We start from the raw sequence: 23,779 nt of genomic DNA, 5'->3' as shown, positions 1-23,779 counted from the left end.
AAGTCTACCCTGAGGTACTTGGCAAGTGCCAGGCCAGCCTGGACTACATGGTGAGACCTTTCCTTAATAAAATGCCAGGCAAGATGGCACACACCTTTAATCCTGTTACTTGGGAGGTAGAGGCAAACTCATCTCTGTGAATTTGAGGCCAGCCTGGTCTACATAGCAAATTCCAGGCCATTTGGAGCTACATAGTGAGATTCTGTCTCAAGAAACAAAAAAGAAGGAAAATAATGGAGTTGGACATGGTGGCACATGCCTATAGTCCCAGAGCGTGGGGATAGAAGCAGGAGTGTCAGGAGTTCAAGGTCATTCTCTGTTAGGTGGAAAGTCTGAAGCCAAAGTTTGAACTACACGAGACCCTGCCACAGCAAATAGATAGTAGATAGATAGATTGATAGATAGATTGATAGATAGATAGATAGATAGATAGATAGATAGATAGATAGATAGATACCCTGCCACAGTAGATAGATAGATAGATAGATACCCTGCCACAGTAGATAGATAGATAGATAGAACAGTAAATAGATAGTAGATAGATAGATAGATAGATAGATAGATAGATAGATAGATAGATAGATAGATACCCTGCCACAGTAAATAGATAGATAGATAGATAGATAGATAGATAGATAGATAGATAGATAGATAGATAGACAGATAGATAGACAGACAGATAGATAAATAGATAAGGAAAGAAGGAGGGGGCATGAATTACTGTGACTTTAGTCCTTCAGAGTAGGAATTTTGATCTGCTCTGAATAGAAGTGAGAAATATGCTAGTGAGTGTTGGGTTGGAGTCAACTAATTTTGGAGTCCAATTTCCCTCTTCTTGTTACTGGACACTGTCCAGAACAGATTCCTTTGTATTTGGGTCATCACTCTTCAGCTGGGAAACCTTTGCTCTTTATCTTGTATTTTTTCATGAAATTCTAAGCAGTCCATATTTTATAATTGACTTTTTCTTGGAAACATGCAAAATTGAACAGAATGAACATGTAACTTGTGATTTTTACTTTCTTTCCTATACTCTGATAATAAGGGTTCCTTATTTATGTTTCAAGCTAACTTTTGTGTTTGCTTAGCCATACTATCCAGGAGGTAATGTCTTTGGCCAGTGTGGTGGTTTGAATGGCCCCCATAGGCTCATATATTTGAATGTTCGTTTCCCAGTTGGTGGACTGTTTAGGAAAGATAGGAGGTGTGAACTTGTTGGAGGAGCTGTGTGACTGGGGGTGGGCTTGAAGATTTCAAAGGCCCACACCAGGCCTCATCTTGCTCTCTCTGCCTATAACTTGTGGATCAGATGTGAGCTCATAGCCATGCTCCAGTACCATGCCATGCCTGCCTGTTTTCATGCTCCTTACCATGATGATCATGGACCAACCCTCTAAACTGGAAGCAAGCCCTCTGGCTTTGGCCATGGTGTCTTAGCAGTAGAACAGTAACTAAGACAGCCACCTGTCCACAGATGAGTTGTGCCTGGCCCTGCACAGCCCTGTCTGTTCTAGCCCGGTTTCTTTCCCACTGCTACATCATTCATTGTTTGTTGTGGCCGGCTACTAACGACCTGGTCATGAGCAGCAGCCTGCAACTTCATTGCTCTCCACAAAATGTGCCTTACTATGTCTCCTTTCTCTGATTTTATTTTTATTTCCCCTCTCCTTTTCTTTATTTCCCCAACCCCAGGCCTACTGGGCACCCAAATATACTGTTTATCCTCACTGTTGCTATTCAGGGGTAAATGATGACTATAACTTATTCTATAGACCAATAATGCCCAAAGAGTGGTTTAGCAACCTCGGAGTTGCTTGGGAAACTTGATCAGAATTACATATTTTGAAGCCTCACCTCCTGGGTTTCTAATTTAGTATATGCAGCCAAGATAAAACTTTTCCAAAGCTCTTCTCTATTCCCAGGTATAAAAGTCATTTCTTTTTTGACATCTGGATACTTTTGCTTTTACTTAAGTTCAACATGTGACTTTCATGTTCACTGGCACTGTTGTCTATGCATGTATTCACAAGTATGTTCCAGTGAAACTTTATTCTTCACTCAAGCAGTGGTCCAGTTTGGTGTAGTTTATCAAACTCGTACTTAGCTTGCTAATCCACTTATGGTTTTGCATTTTAAAATTCCACCTGTCTGGCATGGAGCCTAGCAGGTGTCCCATGTGTCACAGTCAAACAGCAGGAGTAGAACAGCAGCAGCCTGCCCAGCTTCCTCTAGAGAACCTCCCAGCTGATGATAGGGCCTGTCCATGTATTCCACCTATCACCATGATTTCAGCCAGACATTTTAAGCCTTGACTGTCCCCTGGTAGTTGTTGTTTCTTCTTCTTTCTTTGTTCATATAGGTTCTCACTGTGTAGCCCAGGTTTTTTCAGGGTTTCGGCATGTAACCCAGGCTGCCACAGACTCTTCAGCTTCCTGCTCAGCCTTCCAGGTGTTGGAATTACAGATGTGTGCCACTATCCCTGGATAATCTACTTCTGTTTTTAAATTTGCTGTTTGAGACAGGGTGTCACTATGTAGTGCTGGCTGGTCTGAAGCTAGCTATGTAGACCAGGCTGGCCTTGAACTCACAGAAATAAGCCTGTCTTTTCCTCCGAGTGCTGGGATTTAAGGTGTGCACCCGCTTTGATCTACTTTAGCAGTCTCCCTGTGATCTCTTGTAAAGAGAGACCAGCAGTTCTTTCAGGGGCAGATGTCTGCCTCCAAGCACTTCTCAGAAAAATATGGTTAAGTGTCCAATGAATATTTGGTAAGTGAAACTTTTTCTCTGTGATGGAATCTATTCATAAGAATCCATTTTCTTATGAAGTAATGATTCAAAGTGGAAAAGCTGTTAGAGGAATTGAGCTCAATGAACTTATTTTTAAAAGAACAAATCAAGGCCCAGAAGATAGACAGGATTTGCTCAGGGCTCGTTTCCAGCACTGTCCTCTCACATCAGAGTGCTGTCTCTCTCTCCTGATGCTATTTTCCTGCTTCTAGTGTAAATGCTTCCTTGTCTTTGATCCTTGCTTCTTCTCCCAGCTCTCTACCTCGACAGTGGACATTGTTCCATGGTAGCAAACAGAGTCCTCCCACTACCATGTAGGTTTCTGCTGATTTCCTTTTCCCCTTGACATTGCCTATCTTGACAATATTTAAAATATTGTGACTATGTCTGTAAATATCTACATGCACACACATCATCACGTGTACCTTCTCCCAACTTATAAAAGTTTAATCTGTTCATTCTAATAAAATAACAAAAAAACCATAACACATAAATCACCCATAATCCTTCTCAAAGATAACCATGGTTAATGTATTGCTGATGTCTTTGCATATGTACATGTGTTTGAGTGAGGATATTTTTATGCTTCTGTAGTAGGCCTTTCTAGGTAAGGATCTGATATAAAAACAACTTTGAAGCTGGTCATAGTAGTACATGTCTATAATCCTAGCACTTGGGCTTGGGTAAGAGGATCATTAATTTAAGGCCAGTCTGGGCTAAATGGTGAGACATCACTGTAAAAGAAAGTGTGGGGAAGCACTTTTGAGTGTCCCCTACTCTGTCCTTTGGACAGAGGGGTCTTCCAGGTCTTGTGAGGGGCTTTGCTGTAATTAGTGAGCTCCCTAGGCTCCACAGAGGTGCAGAACTGTCCGACTTCTATGTTAGTTCAGTTTTCAAGCCTGTGTGAAGCAGAACAGCAAGTAGACTTTATTCCATGTGAGGAAGATGAAGCCCACTCTGGAGGTTCTAGACAAAAATTATCTTAACGCCTACTGTAAAGGTCACATGTACTCTCAGATTCATGGCCTATTTATCTTTAGTTCATATATACTTTTGTTTCATTTCCCTCACTGTTAGGAGAGTCAAAACCGCAGACTTTAAATGAAAGCTAGAAAGTTGATAAATGCTTGAGAATAAGACAAGGAATAAATACTTTGGTGTATATATGATACTAGGGCCTAGTTTATGCTAGGCAAGTGTTCCACTACTGAGATATATCCCAGCCCTAGAAATAAATCCTGTAAAAACTGGTGTGCATGGTGAATACCATAAGAAGCTATAAACAATAAGACGAAAGTAGACAACTGTAGAGTGTGCATAAAGTATAACAGTGGAGAGGGAGTCATGGTGGCAATATCATAGCATGGGGAGTCAGCCCAACCCCAGTTGACGGAAATAAGCCTGCCACCCACAGAGTAACCCTCACTGCCTTTGCTGATGTCTGACTTTGTGTTATGGGAAGCACAGCAGTTCAAGGCAGTGAATGCAGTAGCTGACTTTTCTTGACCATCCTTATAATCATTGCCATCATCACTAGTGTTCAGAATACCACCCGGGAGTTTTCTGTCATTTCACCTGCATCATAAGTTCTGGAGAATATTTAGTCTCTTTAAACTTTATCCTTGTCTATCACAGAAATGCTAGAAAGTGGCCCAAGTTCCATTTCTCATCAGCTTGATGAGAATTTTGGCAATGAGTGATGAAATGTATAAAGTAGCTGCTGGAGGAGAACCAATGTTATACAAAATTGCAATGGATTTCCTTCGATCTAGCACTCTGTACCTAAGAATGTTCTAAATGGCTCTTGCAATCAGGGGATCATTGCATACAATGGATCTAAGATGCTCACTGGTGTAATGAGAAAGGCCAGAAACAATGCATGTATGCTACAGTACAGAATAAACTATGTTATAGCCACATGGTAGAATATGATATTGATTTTAAAAAGCGGGGGAAGGGAGAAGACCCATATGTACTACTGAAGACTATATAGTTTATCTGCTGTTTTATCTGGAAGGCATGAAGACTCAGTATGTATATAAGAATCACTTTATACAAATAGGAAGTTGAATACATACGGCTTTTGTTACATTTTTATTTATTTTGTGTTCATATATGTTTATGACCATGTATTTGCTACAGTGCACACATGGAGGTCCATTTTCCAGTATCGATTTTCTCTTTCCACTATGTGAGTCCTGGAAATCAAACTCTGGTTGTCAGTCTTTACCCACTGAGCCATCTTGCCAGCTCCTGAAGAAACATACTTCTATGTGGTTATCAATATGAGGCAAGGCAGAACTGTATAGCATGGGAGATTCTCACTGTTTACTTTTTAAATACTTAAAAAAAAAATTTTGAGCAACAGCACATTATCTTTTTAAAGACTAATCTGTGAAACATCTTTTTGAAAGGCTCATGTAAAATATAATCCCAGTCAGCAAGAAGAAAGTAGGAAGCACCGAGTTTCTATCTAGCTTGGCCATTGATGGAAAATGCCCTGCAAGCTCTTTCCTTCACATACGGGTCATTTTACAAAAACAGAATAATACTTACCATACTATGTGATAATCTGCTTATAGTCTTCATTTAGCTGTAGGTTCCAGCTGTATTCCATGCTATCGAGTGTTCTTTCTCAAACACAATTTTGATAGCCCACAGGATGAACATTTCCTATTTTGCTTGCTTAAATCTTTTCAGGGTTTTATGTTAGTTCTACATTCTGTTAAAACTTAATGCTACATTGAACAGCCTTGTAACAAACTTTTTGTCAACTCTTACAGTACTGGTTTCTCTGTTTATTTGCTTTTGAGATGGTCTTGTTAATATAGCCAAGGCTTGCCTTCGACTCCTTATCCTCCTGCCTCATCCTTTCAAGCTCTGGGATTACAGCGTGTACTACCACACCTGGCTTGTGTAGTATTTCCTAAGTACATATTCCTGCAACAGAAGTCAGTCTGAGCCCTTGTACGTTTTCAAGTCTTGATTTTAACCCAGTGCAGGTGGAAGGTGTCCTTCTCTCCCTTCCTGTCTACCAGTACCATCAGCTTAGAGTCCCATGAGGTTGAATCAGCACTTGGAATGCCTGTGTCTAAATGATGTCACCCTTTGTCATTGTTCAGGCCAAGGTGACAGAAGAGTTAGCAGCAGCCACTGCTCGGGTCTCTCACCTGCAGCTAAAAATGACAGCTCACCAGAAGAAGGAGACAGAGCTGCAGGTGCAGCTGACAGAAAGCTTGAAAGAGACAGAGCTTCTCAGGGGCCAGGTCTCCAGACTCCAGGCCGACCTCGCGGGTAAGTTCTCAGGGGAGAAGGAGTTAAATGGCTTCCTTCCTGTCAATTCCTTTGGCATGGTATCCATACACACATAAGTACTGAGCATGGAGGAGGACTGGTAGAAAAACCACGTGGTTGTTTTACATGAAGAACAGGAAGACACCCCTCCCCCAATTCCGTTGTAATTGACAAGTCACTCTGTTTCTGTTTGAGGAAATGTTGCTTCAGCATCTTTGTTACTTACTAACATGGTGGAGCTTTAAGAAACAAGCACTTCCCGCTGTGGTTGCGGCTTTCCTGGAGCGTGGATTACAGTGCATCAGCTTGGACTCAAGGTCCTGTCCTGCACTCACCTCCTGCTCTGTTGCCCAGAATCTGCCTTAACAACAGGCCTCCTGGCTGCTCTCCCTGCTTGACTCTCATCACGTTCTTCTCGGAATAGCTGTGTTTAGATGGGTGTAGCCGTCGCTTGGTGTGCTCACTCACCATCAGGAGTGCCTCCAGTCCTCTCTAAAGTCTGCCTCTTGCACAGTTTTTCTAGACCATTTGATCTCTCCTTTCAAGTCCTTGATCCCTAAGTGCATTATTCTGACCTTCCATAAGCATCATTTATAAGTTTATTCTTCCCTCTAGAATACAAGTCCCTGGAGGGCAAGGGTAGCTAGTGATTTATTCTTTGTAAAACTCCTTCCTCCATATGAGGGTTACGTCAGTGCTTGGCACAAGGGGAATGACTAAGGCATGCTGATTAGCTAGAAGCTAGTGAGTGCCAGCATGTTGGCTCATGTTGTCTTGGTATAGAGAAACCTGTGTGGAAGGAACTGGGACAAGTGGGCAGGGACAGAGGCAGCAGCGGAATGGATAGAGGCACAGTTCCCTGTCTAAGAGAAAGCTCGAATCACTGATAGCATTGGAAGGCGATTCCTTGCAGATGCAACCTTTCTCTTACAGAGCAGTAGTTGGCCCACCTCAAACAAACATATTGGACAATTTTTGACTTGAGTGTCGTGTAGGTATCTCACCTCTGTTTCTGTGGTTCCCTCTGACAGCTCTTTGTGACAGTTACTTCAAGAGCCAGTTTTCAAACAAGTTTTAGTATACTAAATTAAAAGATAACCCCCACCCCCAGCCTTATTTGAAAAGGGATATTTTGGAAGCAAATTCTCAGTCAAATGTCTTAGCTACCAAGAAAGTTGAGAGTCTTACCCAGGCAGTGAGAAGGGACCTGAGCTCTCCTCAACAGAGACACTCCATGTGGTCCTATGGCAATGGAAATAGGACTGTGGTCACTGTTAAAGGTGGTCTCTGACTGTTCAGAGACCATTCTCTCACACTTCGCATGTGTGGAAGGAGGTATATACATATAGAAGTTATCCTTCTCAGGGTAAACATAGCTTGATAGTAGAGTCAGTGTAGGGCTTATTAATCCTTTCTGCAGGTCAGGGAGGCTTGTATGGTAGGATTGGGAGATTAGAGCATGCAACTTTGAAAGAGCTTCTGGAATGCCACAGTGCCCATTGCATCTCTGGTTCTACGGTCATGTCTCCCTGCTCCTCTGTCCTAGAGCTCCGAGAAGCCTCTGAGCAAACACAGTCCAAATTCAAAAGTGAAAAGCAGAGCCGGAGACAGCTGGAGCTCAAGGTGACATCCCTGGAGGAAGAATTGACTGACCTCCGAGCTGAGAAGGAGTCCCTGGAAAAGGTAAGTTCCAAAAGCCAAGTTCCTCTTGGAGCCAAGTGGCCAGGCATAGCTGATTAATACACAATTTTCTTTTTCATTTTTTTTTTTTTAAGAGTTGAAGTTTATTCAGAAAAAAAGTGAAAGTCCCACCTTCCTGTGCTCAGCCCATAAGGTGTTTCCAGGGCTCTGCTTCTCCCAACCACCATCCCTTTCTGATCCAGCTTCCATCCCTCTATTATGATGCCGCTACTTGGGTGAGGGTTCCTCCAGGCCCTCCAGCAATTGCCTGGGTCTGGGCCTTGAGCACTCCGAAGCCTACAGTCTCCTTGGCATTCATACATAGCAGAAGGTTGGCCACCTGGTAATGGCTACATGGCCCTCCGTGTAAGTCCATGAGGATAAATTTGAGATTGTCTTCATTAAACGCTTGGTTCCCATTCTGATTGTACTTGGCCCAGAGGTTACTGGTGCTAGCAGTGGCGACCCAGGCATCTGTGCCCCCATAGCCTGAGTAGGCCAGTACAGTCCCTCCTTATTCAGCAGTGCGTACTGCAGGCAGCTCATGCCACCCCACTCCAGCGCTTGATGCTCAGGTCCTTGTGCACTCACAGGGTGCTTTGGACTCGTTGGGTGTTGGCTTGGCTTAGCACCTGCATCAAAGCCTTAAGATGCAGCATGCCTGTATCTCCTAACTCTGACCAGAATCCCTTACATTTTTTATAGTATGAATGTATTAGGGAAAGTGCAAACAATACAGAAGAGTATAAAATTAAAAAGTTGTTTTTAATTCCTTCTCTCATTGTATGGGTTATAAATAACAACTATAAACAACACATGAACATAGGTTACTCTCTGTATGCATAAAATATTGCATATCCCCTTATATAAACACGTACTAATAGTATGTTTTTCTAAACAATACTGGGCTCCTAGTGAATGCTTTTAAAAGAGTTTTGAGGACACTATACTCACTATGCACAGTAGTCTCCTGTTAGTCCACTGTGCAGCTGCTGTCCTATGCTAGACCAGTAGATATGTATGTTTCCAGTTTCTCATTTCAATCTGCTGTGGACCTCCACAGACTGAATAGCTTTTTGTTTGTTTGTTTGTTTGTTTTTGTTTTTTAGACAGGGACTTTCTATATAGTCCTGGCTGTCCTGGAGCCATGTAGACCAGGCTAGCCTCCAACTGCTGTCCCTGCCTCCTGAGTGCTGGGATTAAAGGTCTGTGCCACCATGTGTAGCAGCTATGTGTTTTTATTAGTAATAAAGCTTTCATATATTTCATACCTATTTCTATTTTTCCTGTGAATTCTCTTTTGGAGTCCTGCATCCTCTTTTCTATTAGAATATTGAGTGTTAATCCTTTGTCAGCCGTAAACATTACTAATATTTTTCCATCTTGATACTTTTTAAATTTTATTCTCATTTTTTGAAGATTTACCAGGCATGAGGACACAGGACTCTAGAAGCAAGCAGAGGCAGGTAGATCTCTGTGAATTTGAGGCCAATTTGGTCTTACATAGTGAATTCTAGAGCAGTCAAGGCCAGTGAGACCCTGTCCCAAAACAACAACAACAATAAACAAACAAAACATCTAGATGTAGTAGTACATGTCTTTAATCCCACCACTCAGGAGTCAAAGACTGGTGGATCTGTCTGACAGGCTCTTCTCTGTCCTGCCCTGTCCCACACTCACTTCCAATTAATCACTTATATTAATTATAAATGTTTGGCCAATGGCTCAGGCTTATTATTAACTAGCTCTTAATTTAAATTAACCCATATTTCTTATCTATGCTTTGCCATGTGGTTTGTAGCTTGTTACCTCATTTTCTACATGGCTTGCTTCCTTGGTGGCTGGCAGGCATCTCCTGACTCTGCCCTTCTCGTTCCCAGCATTCTCAGGTTGGCTTTCCTACCTAACTTCCTGACCAGCTACCGGCCTGTCAGCTTTTTATTAGCCATTGAAAGTAATACATATTCATAGTATAGAAAAGGATTATTCCACAACATTCTGTGTGAGTTCAAGGCCGGCCTGGTCTACATAATAAGCTCTAGGTCAGCTAAGTATACTTAGTAAAACTGTCTCCAAAAAACCACCACCACCAACAAACCCTCATTGTTATTATTATTTTGTGTTTGGGTGCCTCAGGAAAGCAAAAGAGGGTGTCAGATCCCTTAGAGCTAGAGTTACAAGTGATTATAACCATCCAACATGGGGCCTGGGACCCAAAATCAGGTCCTTTGGAAGCTTTCTTAAAGGCTGCTGAGCTGTCTTTTCAACCCACTTCCCCTAGCTTGCTATTTTTTTGTTAGATATTATTTTAAATTTTAATGATTAAATTTTTAATATCAGGGTAATCACCCAGGGCTTGGACAAAGCAGGAGCATTGCTATCTTTTTCTTTGTACTAGAATGTTTAATATGAAAAGAACAAACTGTTACTGAGATTTCAGTGAGCCTTTAGTAAAGCTATTCTTGACTAGTTCCTTTTTAGAGAGGGCCAATCCTGATCTGTGTTTACACAGAATTTGTGTGTAAACACATAAGACGACTTTATCTTCTATGATTTTATCACTTTAAAGTGTGTGTATGTTGCCAGGTGGTGGTGGCACACGCCTTTAATCCCAGCACTTGGGAGGCAGAGGCAGGTGGATCTCTGTGAGTTCGAGGCCAGCCTGGGCTACAGAGTGAATTCCAGGAAAGGCTCCAAAGCTACACAGAGAAACCCTGTCTCAAAGAAAAAAAAAGTGTGTGTGTGTGTGTGTGTGTGTGTGCACAGTGAAAGTAGGTAGGGAGAGATCATGAGAGCAGAAGCATGCACACGTGTATGAAAGTCAGAGGACAACCTTAGGTGGCAGTGCTTACCTTCCATCTTGTTTGAGATAGTCTGTTGTTCCCTAGCTGGCCCACGAGCTTCCGAAGATGCTCCTGTTTCCACTTCCCCTCTTGCCATAGGAGTGCTGAGACCAAGTCTGCTTTTATATGGGTTCTGAGGGCCTGAGCTCAGGTCCTCACACTCGGATGGCAAGTGGCTTGCCCTCTGAGCCATCTTCCCAGGCCCTCTTTCATTCTGTTGTGCTTTTTAAAGCAATTCCCTCTGATCTTGGGCTGTTTTCAGTTTCTCCTTGTTGCAGACACTATCACTGTGACTGAGCTTATAATCTTTGACTAGAATTTACAGATTTACAATTTGTAGCATTTCTGGATGTATTTTAAAAAGCATTTTGAAAGATTACCATCCAAAGAGACTATGTCCATTTATTTTCTCACCAGCCAGCCCGATGTGAGTATCTGCCCTTTTGTATCTACATGAAAGTTATGCTGTCTCCAGCTCTTAAGAGAACAGCAGCAGATCAGTTGCTTGTCTTTTCCTTGTCATAATTTATCTCACCCAGTAGCAGGGATACAAAATATAAAAGGAGGTGCTTAAAAAGGAACTGTAGTAGTGCTTTTTTGTCGGGACTGCCAGCCTGCAAATAATGACATGCCGACTCATTTTAATTCTAAAAGTTGGGCCATAGCTTAGGCTTTTTTCCTAAGTAGGTCTTATAACTTAAATTAACCAATATTTTTTTTTTAATCTACGTTCTTCCACGAGGCTTATTACCTTATATTGCACTGCTCATCCTGCTTCTTCCTTGTCTGGTTGACAACCCCATCTTTCTTCTCCCTCTTCTCTCTCTGCTCTGAAGTCCTGCCTATACTCTCCTGCCAATTACAGCAATATATCTTCACACAGTCTATAAATACCCCACAATATTTCTCCTTTTTGTCTAAATTAAAAGGAAATGTTTTAACTTTAACATTGTAAAACAAAAACAATAAGAACAATTATCAGGTAAAAATTACATTCACATTGTTTAGTCCATCTGTTTTTGGCATATTCAGAGAAAATATCTATCTTGAAGAATCTAAAGTTTTATATCTAAATTATTTTCTATCATAACATGCATTACCATCCTCAAAATATCTTTTTAAATCTCAAAACTTTTGTTTAGATAACAAACTTAAGCTTTTATGTATCTCAACGTTATATACTTTACAATTCTTTTGTAAGTTTCTTTTCTAAATTTGGTAACAAGGAAAATGGTATAACGATCTGGTATAAGGTCCAAACTCCTTGTGTTTTCATCCTTATGTGGCTTATTATTTTATATTACTTTAATCTCTCTTTAAAGACTTTATAATTTTTAAATTATTTTTTTTCTATGACTATCTATACCCATTTTCTTTTTTGTCTTCAGTACCTAAGCACCCTTTTAAGAATACTGTACCTTTTTAGAGGTTTGTTTTGTGTGTGTCTGGACCTGGCTTTCTGTGCATCTGCAGAGTTTTCTGACCAGGTGAGCCAAACCTTAAACTGCTAGGCTACTGCTGCCGAATGGCGCTAGTGAATGGCTCCATGCCCCCTCGGTTCTGTGAGAGCCTAGCCTCATGTCAGTGGGTACTGGCCCAGGGCCACATTTATTTGTCCCAGCTCTGGGAATTGGTTGTGTTCGCCTGCAGCTGGAGTTTGTACCCAGTGCCAGCTATTCAAACACTCAGCTGCACAGCAGGGCCTCTTAAAAGAGCTGTGCTCCATATGCAGCAAGCATTGAGTCTAGTTGGAATTTTTTTTTCCAGCTTTTTCAGGCCCTATGTGGATTTACATGCCCCATGTTGGGTGCCATTTGTAGTAGTACTTTCCCATCAGGACTGCCAGCCTGCAAATAATGACACCAAGACTTATTATTAATTATAAATGCTTGGCCTTAGCTTAGGCTTGTTCCTAACTAATTCTTGTAACTTAAATTAGCCCGTATTTTTTAATCTACATTCTTCCATGAGGCTTGTTTTCTCATCTTTGTACTACTCATCCTGTTTCTTCCGTGTCTGGCTGGCGACCTCTCCTTTCTTCTGCCCAGAAGTCCTGCCTATACCTCCTGCCTAGCTGTTTGCCATTTAGCTTTTTATTATACCAATCATAGCAATACATCTTCACACAGTGTACAAATGTCCCACAACAAGGAACCATTCCTAAAAATGACCCACTGAGGTCATTGACCACCACCCCATCCATACTATTCAGCTAGTGCTGAGGATGGTTCTTTTGTTCCTAAGAACCTCTCAGAGAGGAAAAAGAAATCGGCTCAAGAGCGCTGCCAGGCAGAGGAGGAGATGGATGAGATTCGCAAGTCACACCAGGAGGAACTGGACAGACTTCGGCAGCTCTTGAAAAAGGCTCGAGTGTCCACAGACCAAGCGACTGCAGAGCAGGTAATGGGCACTTGGAAATAGAAGGAAGTTGTGAAGGACACAGTGAGAACATGTAGCTTCCACTTCCCTAGGAAGATGTTTCTTATGGCTTATGCACACCTGGGAGGGTAATGGAAATCCTGACAGCCAGGGCCATCCCTCTCTGAGTGTTTAAAAGCTATACTTACTTTGGGACTGGGGATATGACTGCGTAGGTAGGAGTGCATGTTGTGTGTAAGGAGGGTCCAGGGAAACCACTGAACTGGACTACTCCATGGCTAAAAAGAAAGATTTATTGGGGCTCAAATCACAAGACTATCTCTGGGAGGTGGAGCGGGGAGAAGCAAAATGGTGGAAAAGCAAGCTAATTGTATATGGCAGCCAGCAGGGTGGAGGTCTTTGAGCTCATACAGACTGTTTGGATCGATGTGGACTAGATGGCCTTTGGGGTAGTTGACCTTTGGTGATGGATTAAGGGAGGTTCCTAATAAACAGAATCCCTAAAAAGAAAGCCTAAAGGCGAGTTTCTATGTACCCAGACAGAACCCCGTTAAGGACTTTGACACCAGCACTCCCATTTTGGGGGGCTACTTTGGACCTGACACTGTGCAAGCATGAGGACCTGAGTTTGAATCTCCTATACCCAGTAAAATGTTGGGTATTACTGCATGTGCACAGTGGAGACAGGAGGATCCCTGGGGCTTGCAGGCTGCCAGCCAAGCTCCAGGTTCAGTGAGAGACCCTGTCTCAAGGGAATGTCACGGAGAGTGATGGGCACTTGATATCCTCCTCCAGTCTCTGTGTGTGGACATGAGTGTGAACATACATACACATACACATGCATACACCACTCATATAGAGACCAAGGAGGAGTCACAGGACACTTTCAAAGTCATTAAGATCTTTTCAACAGCTGATTTCTAGCCACATGGGCAAGGGCCTTTAAATTCTATGGAGAATGGGCTTCTTCTGTTGTAATGTGAACCTCCCCCCACCTCCCCCCACACACACACAGCTGTTTTTTCTTTTGGCAGCTGTCTCTCGCACAGGCCGAGCTGCAGAGCCAGTGGGAAGCGAAGTGTGAGCATCTCTTGGCCTCTGCGAAGGATGAGCACCTGCAGCAGTACCGGGAGGTTTGCGCGCAGAGGGATGCCCAGCAGCAGAAGCTGTCCCGCCTTCAGGATGAGGTAGTTCTTTCTTTCCATGAGTCAGCTCCGAAACACAAGGCCTCCAGGCTGTGGGAGGCCTGTCCAGCCTTGTGAGCTTAGGCGGTATTAACAGCTAGCAAACACAGCCAGGCTTGTGGAACTTGCAGTTAGTTATCCTTCACTTGCTTACACAGGGTGGCAGGTCAGGAACCTGGAAAAAGATAAAACAGCAGTGTTCCAGGACTTGTTTCCACTGTTCGACCGTTCATTCCCTAAGCAGATATTTACTGAGCATTAGTTTGGTTCCAGTCGCTGTGTTAGAGAAAGGGCATGCCAAGACTCTGCCCTCAATAGTCACATAGCACAGAAAAGAAACTGAGGTAAGTGGTCTGAGGAAGCCTAGAAGAGGAAGTGCCTAAAGTTGCTGGGAGGGAGTCCCAAAGGAGGTGACCTTTGAGCAGAGCCAAGGACAGGTAACTGTGGTAAGGTAGACAGGTAGAGCGTGGGATATGGAGGGATACTTTAGAGAGAGCTGGAAGGTGACTTAGGGACATGTTATGACAGTCCCTTGTCTGAAGGGCAGTTCCTTCCATTATCCAGTTAAAACCCCTTGACTCGGAAGCCTTGGAGGCAGTCTTGGAGGTGAATAGGTTGCTGAGTATTTGTATGTAAGTGACTATCCTTACTCATACCCCCTTGTTTTCATTATATTCTTGACCTCACTGGGAGCAAGTCAAATATCCTTGATGGGAAGGAAGCTGTGAGTTGATTGTTGAAGTAGAGTGACCTGCATCAGCTGGTCTGGGGTGAGGACCAAGACTGGGCCCAGCAGACCTTGCTGAAGTCAGGACTTGTTCCCAGAATGGTTCTCGTGTGTTTCCTGGCCGTCACAGTCACGCAGGTTCCCAGGCCACAGCCCGTGTCTGTTCACTTTGCAGTGCACTGCTCTCCAGGCGCAGGTCGCAGCCCTCACCGCACAGAATGAGCACCTCCAGCAACTGGAGAAGAATAAGTCCCAGGCACCTGCAGTCAGAGCTGCTGCTGACCCCTCAGAGAAGGTGAGCTGACATTCAAAGAAGCAGCAAAACCTATCCTATCAAGGCAGTGATGTGCTTATCAAGTATTTAGAAAACATGGCCCATGTGTCATGCTGACAGTGTTTTCCAGCTTTATTGATTCATCACTTGTCTGACATAAAAACTAATTCTTTAGAATCTACCACTCTGGTAGCAAACCCAAAGAGACTCTGTTCCTCTGAACCTTTGACGGCTGTAGCTTGAGTTTTCCTGCCTGGCCCACAGTCAGGACAAATCTCTCTCACCTGCCAGTCCCACAGCCACTCAGACCCGACCAAGTAAACACAGAGACTTATATTGCTTACAAACTGTATGGCCGTGGCAGGCTTCTTGCTAACTGTTCTTACAGTTTAAATTAATTCATTTCCATAAACCTATTCCTTGCCACATGGCTCGTGGCTTACCAGGATCTTCACATGCAGCTTGTCATGGTGGCGGCTGGCAGTGTCTCTCTCTCTCAGCCTTGCACTTCCCAGCTTTATTCTCCTCCTTGTCCCGCCTACACTTCCTGCCTAGCCAATGGCCAATCAGTGCTTTATTTATTGACTAATTAGCAACACATTTGCCATACATCCCACAGCACTTTCCCCCCCGTTTTTTTTTTTTTTTCAAAAAGGAAGGATTTAACCTTAACAAAGTAAAATTACATATAATTTGGGAATTTGGGCGTAGCTTCTCTTACTACTTCCTGCTGGAAGGGGGCGCTGTATCTTATGGGGAAACAAAGAAAATTTTAGAATTATGGAATAGTCCATGAGGCTGTATCGTCTGAGCCAGATGCCTTCAAACCATTCTGGATGTTGGATCATCTGGGCCATGGTGTCATTGGAGACCTTCAGGGGGTCTTGGCTGGTCAAACCTGATGTATCTTAATCTGGAACAAATCCATAGCCTTTGGCTTTCTGTGGGAACAAAAGCAGAGACTCCTTTCCAAAGTAACATATCCTTATATCCAAATTTTGAAGTCAAGGTACCTTTAAAATATACATTTTGATTTAACTCAACATCTTTTATGATCAAATGTTTTTCTATTTTTAAAAACTATTTCTTTATATAACTGTATATATTCCTTTTTCTTTCTCTTTCAAGCCTATGTACATTTTTACACACATTGTAAACTATTACACCTGAATCTGTCTTATTGTGAATCTATTGCTTTAAACTGCAGCAGCTGTGGCTGCTGGCTCTGCCCACCTCAGCTTCCCAACATGGCTACGTTTACCACCAGCTCTGGGAGCTATCGTGGGTCTATGCTTTTATCCAAGCAGCATGTAGTTCAGAAACCTCTTTTTTTGTTTTGTACTGTCAAAGTCTAAATCCACCATGCAGCTTAATGTGCCACTTGCAGAGGCCTCATTCCCGCCATACTGCAGGTTGAGTGCGCACGCTAGGAATCCACCAGTAGCTCAAACCAGCAGCTGCCGCTCATTTGAGAGAGACAATTAGGAAGCTGTTTTTATTTCTGTTTTAGAATCTTTTCTCAGTTTTTAGGTGGAAACTCTTGACACCAGGTTGGACGCCATTTGTAGCTAGATTTTTCCTGCCTGGCCCACAGTCAGGACAAATCTCTCTCACCTGCCAGTCCCACAGCCACTCAGACCCGACCAAGTAAACACAGAGACTTATATTGCTTACAAACTGTATGGCCGTGGCAGGCTTCTTGCTAACTGTTCTTACAGTTTAAATTAATTCATTTCCATAAACCTATTCCTTGCCACATGGCTCGTGGCTTACCAGGATCTTCACATGCAGCTTGTCATGGTGGCGGCTGGCAGTGTCTCTCTCTCTCTCAGCCTTGCACTTCCCAGCTTTATTCTCCTCCTTGTCCCGCCTACACTTCCTGCCTAGCCAATGGCCAATCAGTGCTTTATTTATTGACTAATTAGCAACACATTTGCCATACATCCCACAGCAGACGGCTATGGAAAGTATCCCTAAATCATAGAGAAGAGTTGGAGGATCATGCTGCACCCAGCATCCAGCATCCACTAATCCCTGTGGTCAAGGCCACATGGCTGGCTGTGGTGCTCATGGTTGGAGTTACATCATATCAGCAAATGATCTTTGGGCAGTCTTGTACACTTACTATCACCTGAGTGCCCTTGGCAGGAAATTCTCCTTTAAAACTGTCCTCTCCACGGTGGCAGTCACCAGACATTCATGACTATCTGTGTCCCTCTGTAGAGTTCCAGCTCTGTAATTGTAATGCATCACTTAATGACTTGACTTTGGTAGCATGCCTTTTTGATCTTGGCACAGGTCAAGAAGATCATGAACCAGGTGTTCCAGTCTTTGAGGGGAGAGTTTGAGCTGGAGGAATCTTATGATGGCAGGACCATCCTCAGGACCATCATGCATACAATCAAGGTACAGCTAGAACGCTGCCAGTTGGTTCATTGAAATGGGCATTTTGTTTAATTACTGTCTAAGCACTCATACTTAAAAAGTTACTCAAGACCATCCATCAGTGATGAGGATCTCTGAAATGACATATGCCTGGATGGATGTGGCCAGCCTCTTCCGACAGGGAGAAGCACGGTCATTTGAATTAGGTGGCAGCTGTGCCTCTGGGGACAGAAGACCTCTCGGTGCACACTGTCTCTCTTTCAGTGCTCATCTCCTCCTTGGCTTTTGAACAGATGGTGACTCTGCAGCTGTTGAACCAGCAGGAGGAAGAGCAAGGGGAGTATAGCAGTGAGGAGGAAGAAGAGAAGCCTTCGAGACCTTCCTTGGAGAAGCCAGGTCCCGCCACTCCTGGGTTGTCTCCAGCACCCCCAAGTGGGGAGACGCAGGAGGCACCCAAGGTGCTGTCAGAACAGGTAGCAGGGGAGGCCACCCCACTGCCTCCACAGGATCTCCCCATGCCACAGAATGGTACACAGACAAGGAAAGAGGAGTCCTCAGAAGCAGAGACATCCTCAGAGATGAAAGACAGCTCCCTCCCACCTGAGCCCGCCGGCATCCCATCCCACAGAGTCCTGGGGCCCCCGACTTCAATCCCACCTAAACCTCCAGGCCCTGTAACTCTGGATTCTGAGTGTGAGGAGGCACTTGCTGATGGCCAGGAAGCAGTGCAGCCCGACAACCCATTGGGAGAAGAACATGTCAGGGAAGTAGCCCCAGATGGCCCACTGCAAGGAAACTCCAGGAGATTGTCACTGACTCCAGACCCTGAGAAGGGGGAGCCACCAGCCTTAGACCCTGAAAGCCCAGGAGAACCTCAGCCTCCTGAGCTCAGAGAAGTTGAGGATGTCGGTAGCTCTGGTCCCCCTGAGGCATTGTTGGATACAGAGCTTGCTTCTGCAGCTTCAGAAGCACCCCTCAGACACAACCAGGACTCCCAGAACTGCAGGTGTGTACTCTGAGCAGGCACAAGATGGCTGCTTGTGAGGTGATCTGTCTTTTCCAGGGTTGACATATGACACTGGCTGTTGTACTTATTCATTTCTTCATCAACAGCTCTACATACAGGGCTCTGTGGCAGGCCCCATAATAGTGTGGTGGGCAAGGCCAGCGTAGTTTCTGAGTCTGAGGAGCTTAAGGTCTAGTGGGGAAGAAAAATACATACTTACACATTATAACAATGAAGTACACGCTAACAAAAAGAAACTGCACTGGTACTGAAAATCAGGAGGGAAAATTCTGTTAGAATAGGTGGTTAGGGAATGCTTCTGAGAAGGTAGCATTTCAACTGTGATCCGAGGAGTCCTGAGACATCCAGACTGACAGCAGGAAGTCTTTGCAGACAGAGGAGCACACACAGAGGTGCTCTGGTGGATGGACACTCCATAGGAACTAAGAGGGTCTAGTAGGAGACAAGTTGGGTAAAGCTGAAGTTGGAACACAAAGAAGGGGCCAAGATATGCGATCATCTATGTCACTGTGAAGGCTTGAATTGTATGCAAGTACAACGAGGAACCAGTGAAAGGATTTGAGTAGAAGAGTAGTGGAGTCTGATTTATTAGCTTTAGAGATTGTGTTGGCTGTAGACCAGAAGAGGGCTGGCACAGGATGTAAACTGGAGGGAATAATACAGAGTATTATAGACTGGAGGAGGGGCTGATACAGGGTATAGACTGTGGAGGGATGTTAACACAGGGTATAGACTGTGGAGGGGAGTTAACACAGGGTATAGACTGTGGAGGGGTGTTAACTCAGGGTATAGACCGTGGAGGGGTGTTAACTCGGTATAGATCGTGGAGGGGGGGTTAACTCAGGGTATAGACTGTGGAGGGGTGTTAACTCAGGGTATAGACTATGGAGGGGTGTTAACTCAGCATAGACCGTGGAGGGGTGTTAACACAAGGTTTAGACTGGAGGGGCTAACACGGTATAGGAGGGACCAATGTATGGTAGGACTGTGGAGGGGATTATACAGGGTGTGGTCTTTGGAGGGATGGATGCACAGTGTAGGAAGAGAGATTTGAATTGGGTGAGTGGGTCTCACTTCAGGACCCGTGACCCTCGTAGTTGGTGGGCACTGTGACCCAGGCAGAAACAGCAACATATTTGTGGCTTGATTCTCCTTTAGTCTTTCTGGGGATGAAGAGGACGAGCTGTTTAAAGGGGCAACTCTGAAAGTTCCAAGGCCCAAAGTCCAGCCTGAGGAAGAGGATGAAGACGAGGTGGTAAGGAAATCTCAGGCTCTGCTGAGTCCTCAGAGCACCATCTGGGGGCTCTTCCCTGCAGGCTCGGAGAAGAGAAAAGGAGTCTGTTGGTGGCCTACTTCCTGGACTCTGTGTACAGGACCTTGTGGGAGTGAGCTTGGGGTCCAGAGTGGGCAGCTCTGTAAGCAGAGTGGGGATGGCCAGCTGCCACTGTACTCTTAAAAGGGTGCCATAATCTCTGTCCCCTGGGGAATCAGTCCTGTTTGCAGTAAGGAAAGGTGGGAAGGATTCTGAAGGTCAGCTTGTTGGCGCTCCTCCTTCCTAGACAAAGAAAGGTTAGAAGGATCATTCACAGGAGGCTGATGGTAGATTAGGACTGATCCCAGGCTTCTCTTGGGTCACTTGTTTCTGAGAACTTCTGCTCGCCTAGCCCACTTCCACCCTGCTGCTTGTTTCCTCAGCTCACACCCAGGGCTCATTGTTGACAGTGTAGTCAAGTGAGGGGACAGGAGAGCCAGCCACAAAGGAAGCTGCTGACAGAGCCAGGATTGGAGCCCTGCCTTGGGCATCTGACATGTGACCATTTTGACTCTGCAATGGGAATTTCACTGTTATAAAGTGTGTGTGGAGGAGACAGAGGAGTGTTAGATTCAGTCTAGGACAGAACTAGGAGGTTGAACATGGGCAAAGCCTGTTGCCCTTCTGTACCATTCATTTGGAGTGAGTTTTGCTTTTTGCCAGAAGGCAGTGATATCTGGAACCCAACTCAGGTGAAGCAGAGCCCGGCCCTCTTGCCTGCCTGCCTGCCTTCAGAGAAGGTACCCTATTCCTCCCATTAGCCTGCCTTCCTGAGAGTTCAGTTTGCATATGAGAACACTAACTACAAATTCTGCATAGAAAATGAAGGAAAAAAGAAGATGAGCAATATATTAATGGTATTACTGCCAGTTCTATCAAAGTTAACAATCTGTTTCTTCGGTATTCAGAAAAATACTTCACATTCTCATTTAGCCTTCTACTAATATAGTTAGGTGTTATGCTTGTCTGGAGCCTCAAGCCTTGCTGTCACCTGACCAAAGCAGAAGAAAGGCTAGAAGCTTAAATCATGAAAGAGCAGGAGAACCTCCTACACGGCTCCTTGTGTTAGTCAGCATTGTTACTGCACAAACACTGGATACAGGAAGTGTATAAAGACAGACTGGATATTTTGGCTCAAAGTTTCAAAGGTTTTAGTCCACAGTGGATTCACTCCACTGCTTTTAGGCCTATGGTAAAGACATGTGTAGAGGAAAAGCATTCTCTTAATATTAGGAGGTGGAAGAGTGAGAAGGAGGGCCGGAGTTCCACTGCCCCTTTGAGGGCAGCCTCTAGTCACCAGACCTCTTACTGGGCCCATCGCAAAAGGTTTCCAGCACCTCCAACAGTACCACCTGTAACACAGTATCCTTTGGCTGGGACTCTTAGGGTCCTAGGACCCTTTATCCCTTTAGTCCACACTCCCATAAAAGAGAGCATGGGACCTGCCTTTGTGAGCTTTCTTTATCTCTTGGGATTCTCCACTTGAGAGTTTGGACATGCCTCTGCATCCACATCTTTCTGAGTTTCTCCAGCCACCTCAGGCCACAGCTGGCTTTCTAATGTGATTGTACTTCTCCGAACCTCTTTTCTCCTGTCCCAGGCTGCTTTGCTTCCGTTTCTTCTCTTTTCCCATCTCTCCTTAACGAACCTTCTTTTTTCCACATGAAATTTCTAAGTGGACGTATCTGCCCTATCAATATGTGTTTCACAAATAAATTACAAAATCAGCCAAGCAACATTGGTCTTTTGTCTCTGTTGAAAGATGACTTCCCTCCGTGCCTGCTTGTCTCAGCTTTATCTGGATCAGTTCTCTGGCCACAAAGCCTGTCCTTCCAGTTCTTCTCCTTTCCAGCCAGAGGCAGGACAGCTGTTGGACCACTTCCCCTCGCAGGCAGGAGGCCCCCTGGGCAGGGATGTGTGAGGACTGACCTCTCTTTCCTGTTTTGTCAGAGCATGAAGGGACGTCCGCCCCCAACACCCCTTTTTGGAGATGATGATGATGACGATGACATTGACTGGTTGGGGTGAAGACCTAGGGAACAGGCACACAGGTTCCTCTCCCAGCCCTTCCCAAGCATGATTTTGCACAGCCGGCCTCAGGTCTCGGTGAGCCTCAGGGTGAGGTCCCGGTGGACATTCTGAGGACAGTGGTTCAGACATCTGAGTTAGCTGCCATCTGAGCCCCTGCCTGACCTGGTGAAGAGGATCATGAGCCTGTCTGCAGAACTGGTGGTGTAAAAGCCCTCAGGGAGTGGCCCTACCATGGAGGAAGGGCTAGGAGGGTCACCTGCAGCCAGTCACAAGCATCCTGCCATCTCTCCCAAGCTTTTCCTTTTCATTCATTCTCACATTGACCCATGAGCCCTCCTGCTCTCTCTCCCTGGGCTCACCAGAGCTACAGCAACAGGCCCTATGGCCTGGGGAGGCGTCTCCTCAGAGAACCGAGAGATCATGCTGGCCTAGCCTGTGGCTCTGGGACATGTATCTTCTATCTCTGCCTTAAATCTTATTTTAAAAGAGGTCAATAAGTATTTGGAATTAACAAGACTAAAATAAATGCCGACAATAAAACTTGACTTGGGCCCTCGAGGAGAAACTGAGTTTGGTTTCTAGGGCTGTCATGCTCCTTCTTGGGACCCTAAGGGAGGGAAGTTGTAACTCGGTCAGTTAATGTGCACGAAAGCACTGTGATATATTTCTGTTGGCACCTGACCTTGAACTTGAGGACTTTCAAAGAGTCACACTCTGCAGTTCCAGCTGACCACAGCTGCATAAGGCTCAGGGCATCGTGGTTATCTGAGGACCAGTCCCACCCTGTACTGATTTCTGCAGACTATATTGCAGGCTAAGGAGCCATGCAGGGAAGAGAAGTGGGAGCCTGTAATATCCACTGTTCCTGATATGAGGGATTCTTCCATTGCCTGTGAACCCCAGGGGCCAACAGTACTGCAGAGAAGAGCAGTGAGAAAATACATGTGGTCTTTTACATATTCTAGGATCTTCCAAAGACCTTGCAGCCAGTCTTCAAAAGGAATACTTTTAACAAAAATGCTCCATGATTTTAAAGTTTGTAAGACTGTATCCTGAATCCCACTGCATCTGGCCATTACCCTTGCAGGCTTTGTGCCGGTCTCCCACATCTGGGTCTAGGACAAATCAAGGAAGACTGTATTAAACAGTTATTTAAACAAGTTTTTTTAACCTCTACGCCTCAGTTGTCTCTATAAAATGTGGATAACGGTGTCTTCCGCAGTGGGTGGTAGCTATGGGACAGTCTGTGCAGTGCCATTCACTGAAGAAGACACAGTTTTCCCCACTTTTAAAAAGACTCATTTTTATTTGATGTGCGTGGGTGTTTGGCCTGCATGTGTGTCTGTGTACCATGTGTGTGCAGAGGCCAGAAGAGAGCAGCAGAGTGTTCCAGACAGTTATGAGCTACTTACGGGTGCTGAGAACTAAACCCAGGTCCTCCACAAGAGCAATAAGTGCTGTTAACTGCTGAGCCATTGGTCCTGCTCTGTTATCCCAGACGTAGAGGAGCAGAGTGAGCTGTCCACAGTTCCATAGCTAGCAAGCAGGACAAGAGTTCTGGTCCTGTCCAGCTGATCAAGAGCTGGGCTCTTGTCCACCCTCCTTGCCTGTCCTTGGGTAGAAGAAAGGGGCTAATGCTGCTTGCTAGGAATAGGGTCCCAGGGCTGTGTATCTCAGTGGTAGAGCACTTGCCTAGCATGCACAAGCCCTAGAGCTGACTCTAGCACTAAAGAAAAAAGAAAAATGTAGGCTCCTGGCCCCATCCAAATCTGGGAGAATTTCCAGCCATTGTGGAAACAGAACACAACATCTTCAGTCTCCACTCACTTGTGTATACCACAGGCACGCCCTGTGTG

The 23,779-nt window shown here is 44.7% G+C and overlaps 1 protein-coding gene across 2 annotated transcripts in view; it reads left to right on the top strand.

Moving 5' to 3' along the window:
- Positions 1 to 23,099, top strand: part of Fkbp15 (FKBP prolyl isomerase family member 15) — a 56,765-nt gene extending 33,666 nt beyond the window's left edge. The window contains exons 20-28 of one of the 2 annotated variants that reach the window (XM_059254421.1): positions 5,910 to 6,081; positions 7,628 to 7,764; positions 12,849 to 13,004; positions 14,018 to 14,170; positions 15,070 to 15,189; positions 17,467 to 17,574; positions 17,847 to 18,559; positions 19,739 to 19,835; positions 21,843 to 23,099. In XM_059254421.1, the coding sequence (XP_059110404.1) occupies positions 5,910 to 6,081; positions 7,628 to 7,764; positions 12,849 to 13,004; positions 14,018 to 14,170; positions 15,070 to 15,189; positions 17,467 to 17,574; positions 17,847 to 18,559; positions 19,739 to 19,835; positions 21,843 to 21,920 (1,734 nt within the window). In that variant the 3' untranslated portion in view covers positions 21,921 to 23,099. Of the gene's footprint in view, positions 1 to 5,909; positions 6,082 to 7,627; positions 7,765 to 12,848; positions 13,005 to 14,017; positions 14,171 to 15,069; positions 15,190 to 17,466; positions 17,575 to 17,846; positions 18,748 to 19,738; positions 19,836 to 21,842 lie in introns of those variants that run through there. The other variant, XM_059254420.1, reaches the window with a different exon arrangement.
- The last annotated feature ends 680 nt before the right edge of the window (positions 23,100 to 23,779 follow it).

Source organism: Peromyscus eremicus, chromosome 2 (genome assembly GCF_949786415.1).
Source record: "Peromyscus eremicus chromosome 2, PerEre_H2_v1, whole genome shotgun sequence".
Lineage (NCBI taxonomy): Eukaryota > Metazoa > Chordata > Mammalia > Rodentia > Cricetidae > Peromyscus > Peromyscus eremicus.
The sequence above is the reverse complement of the archived record's forward strand: the minus strand, read 5'-3'. Positions and strand labels throughout refer to the sequence as shown.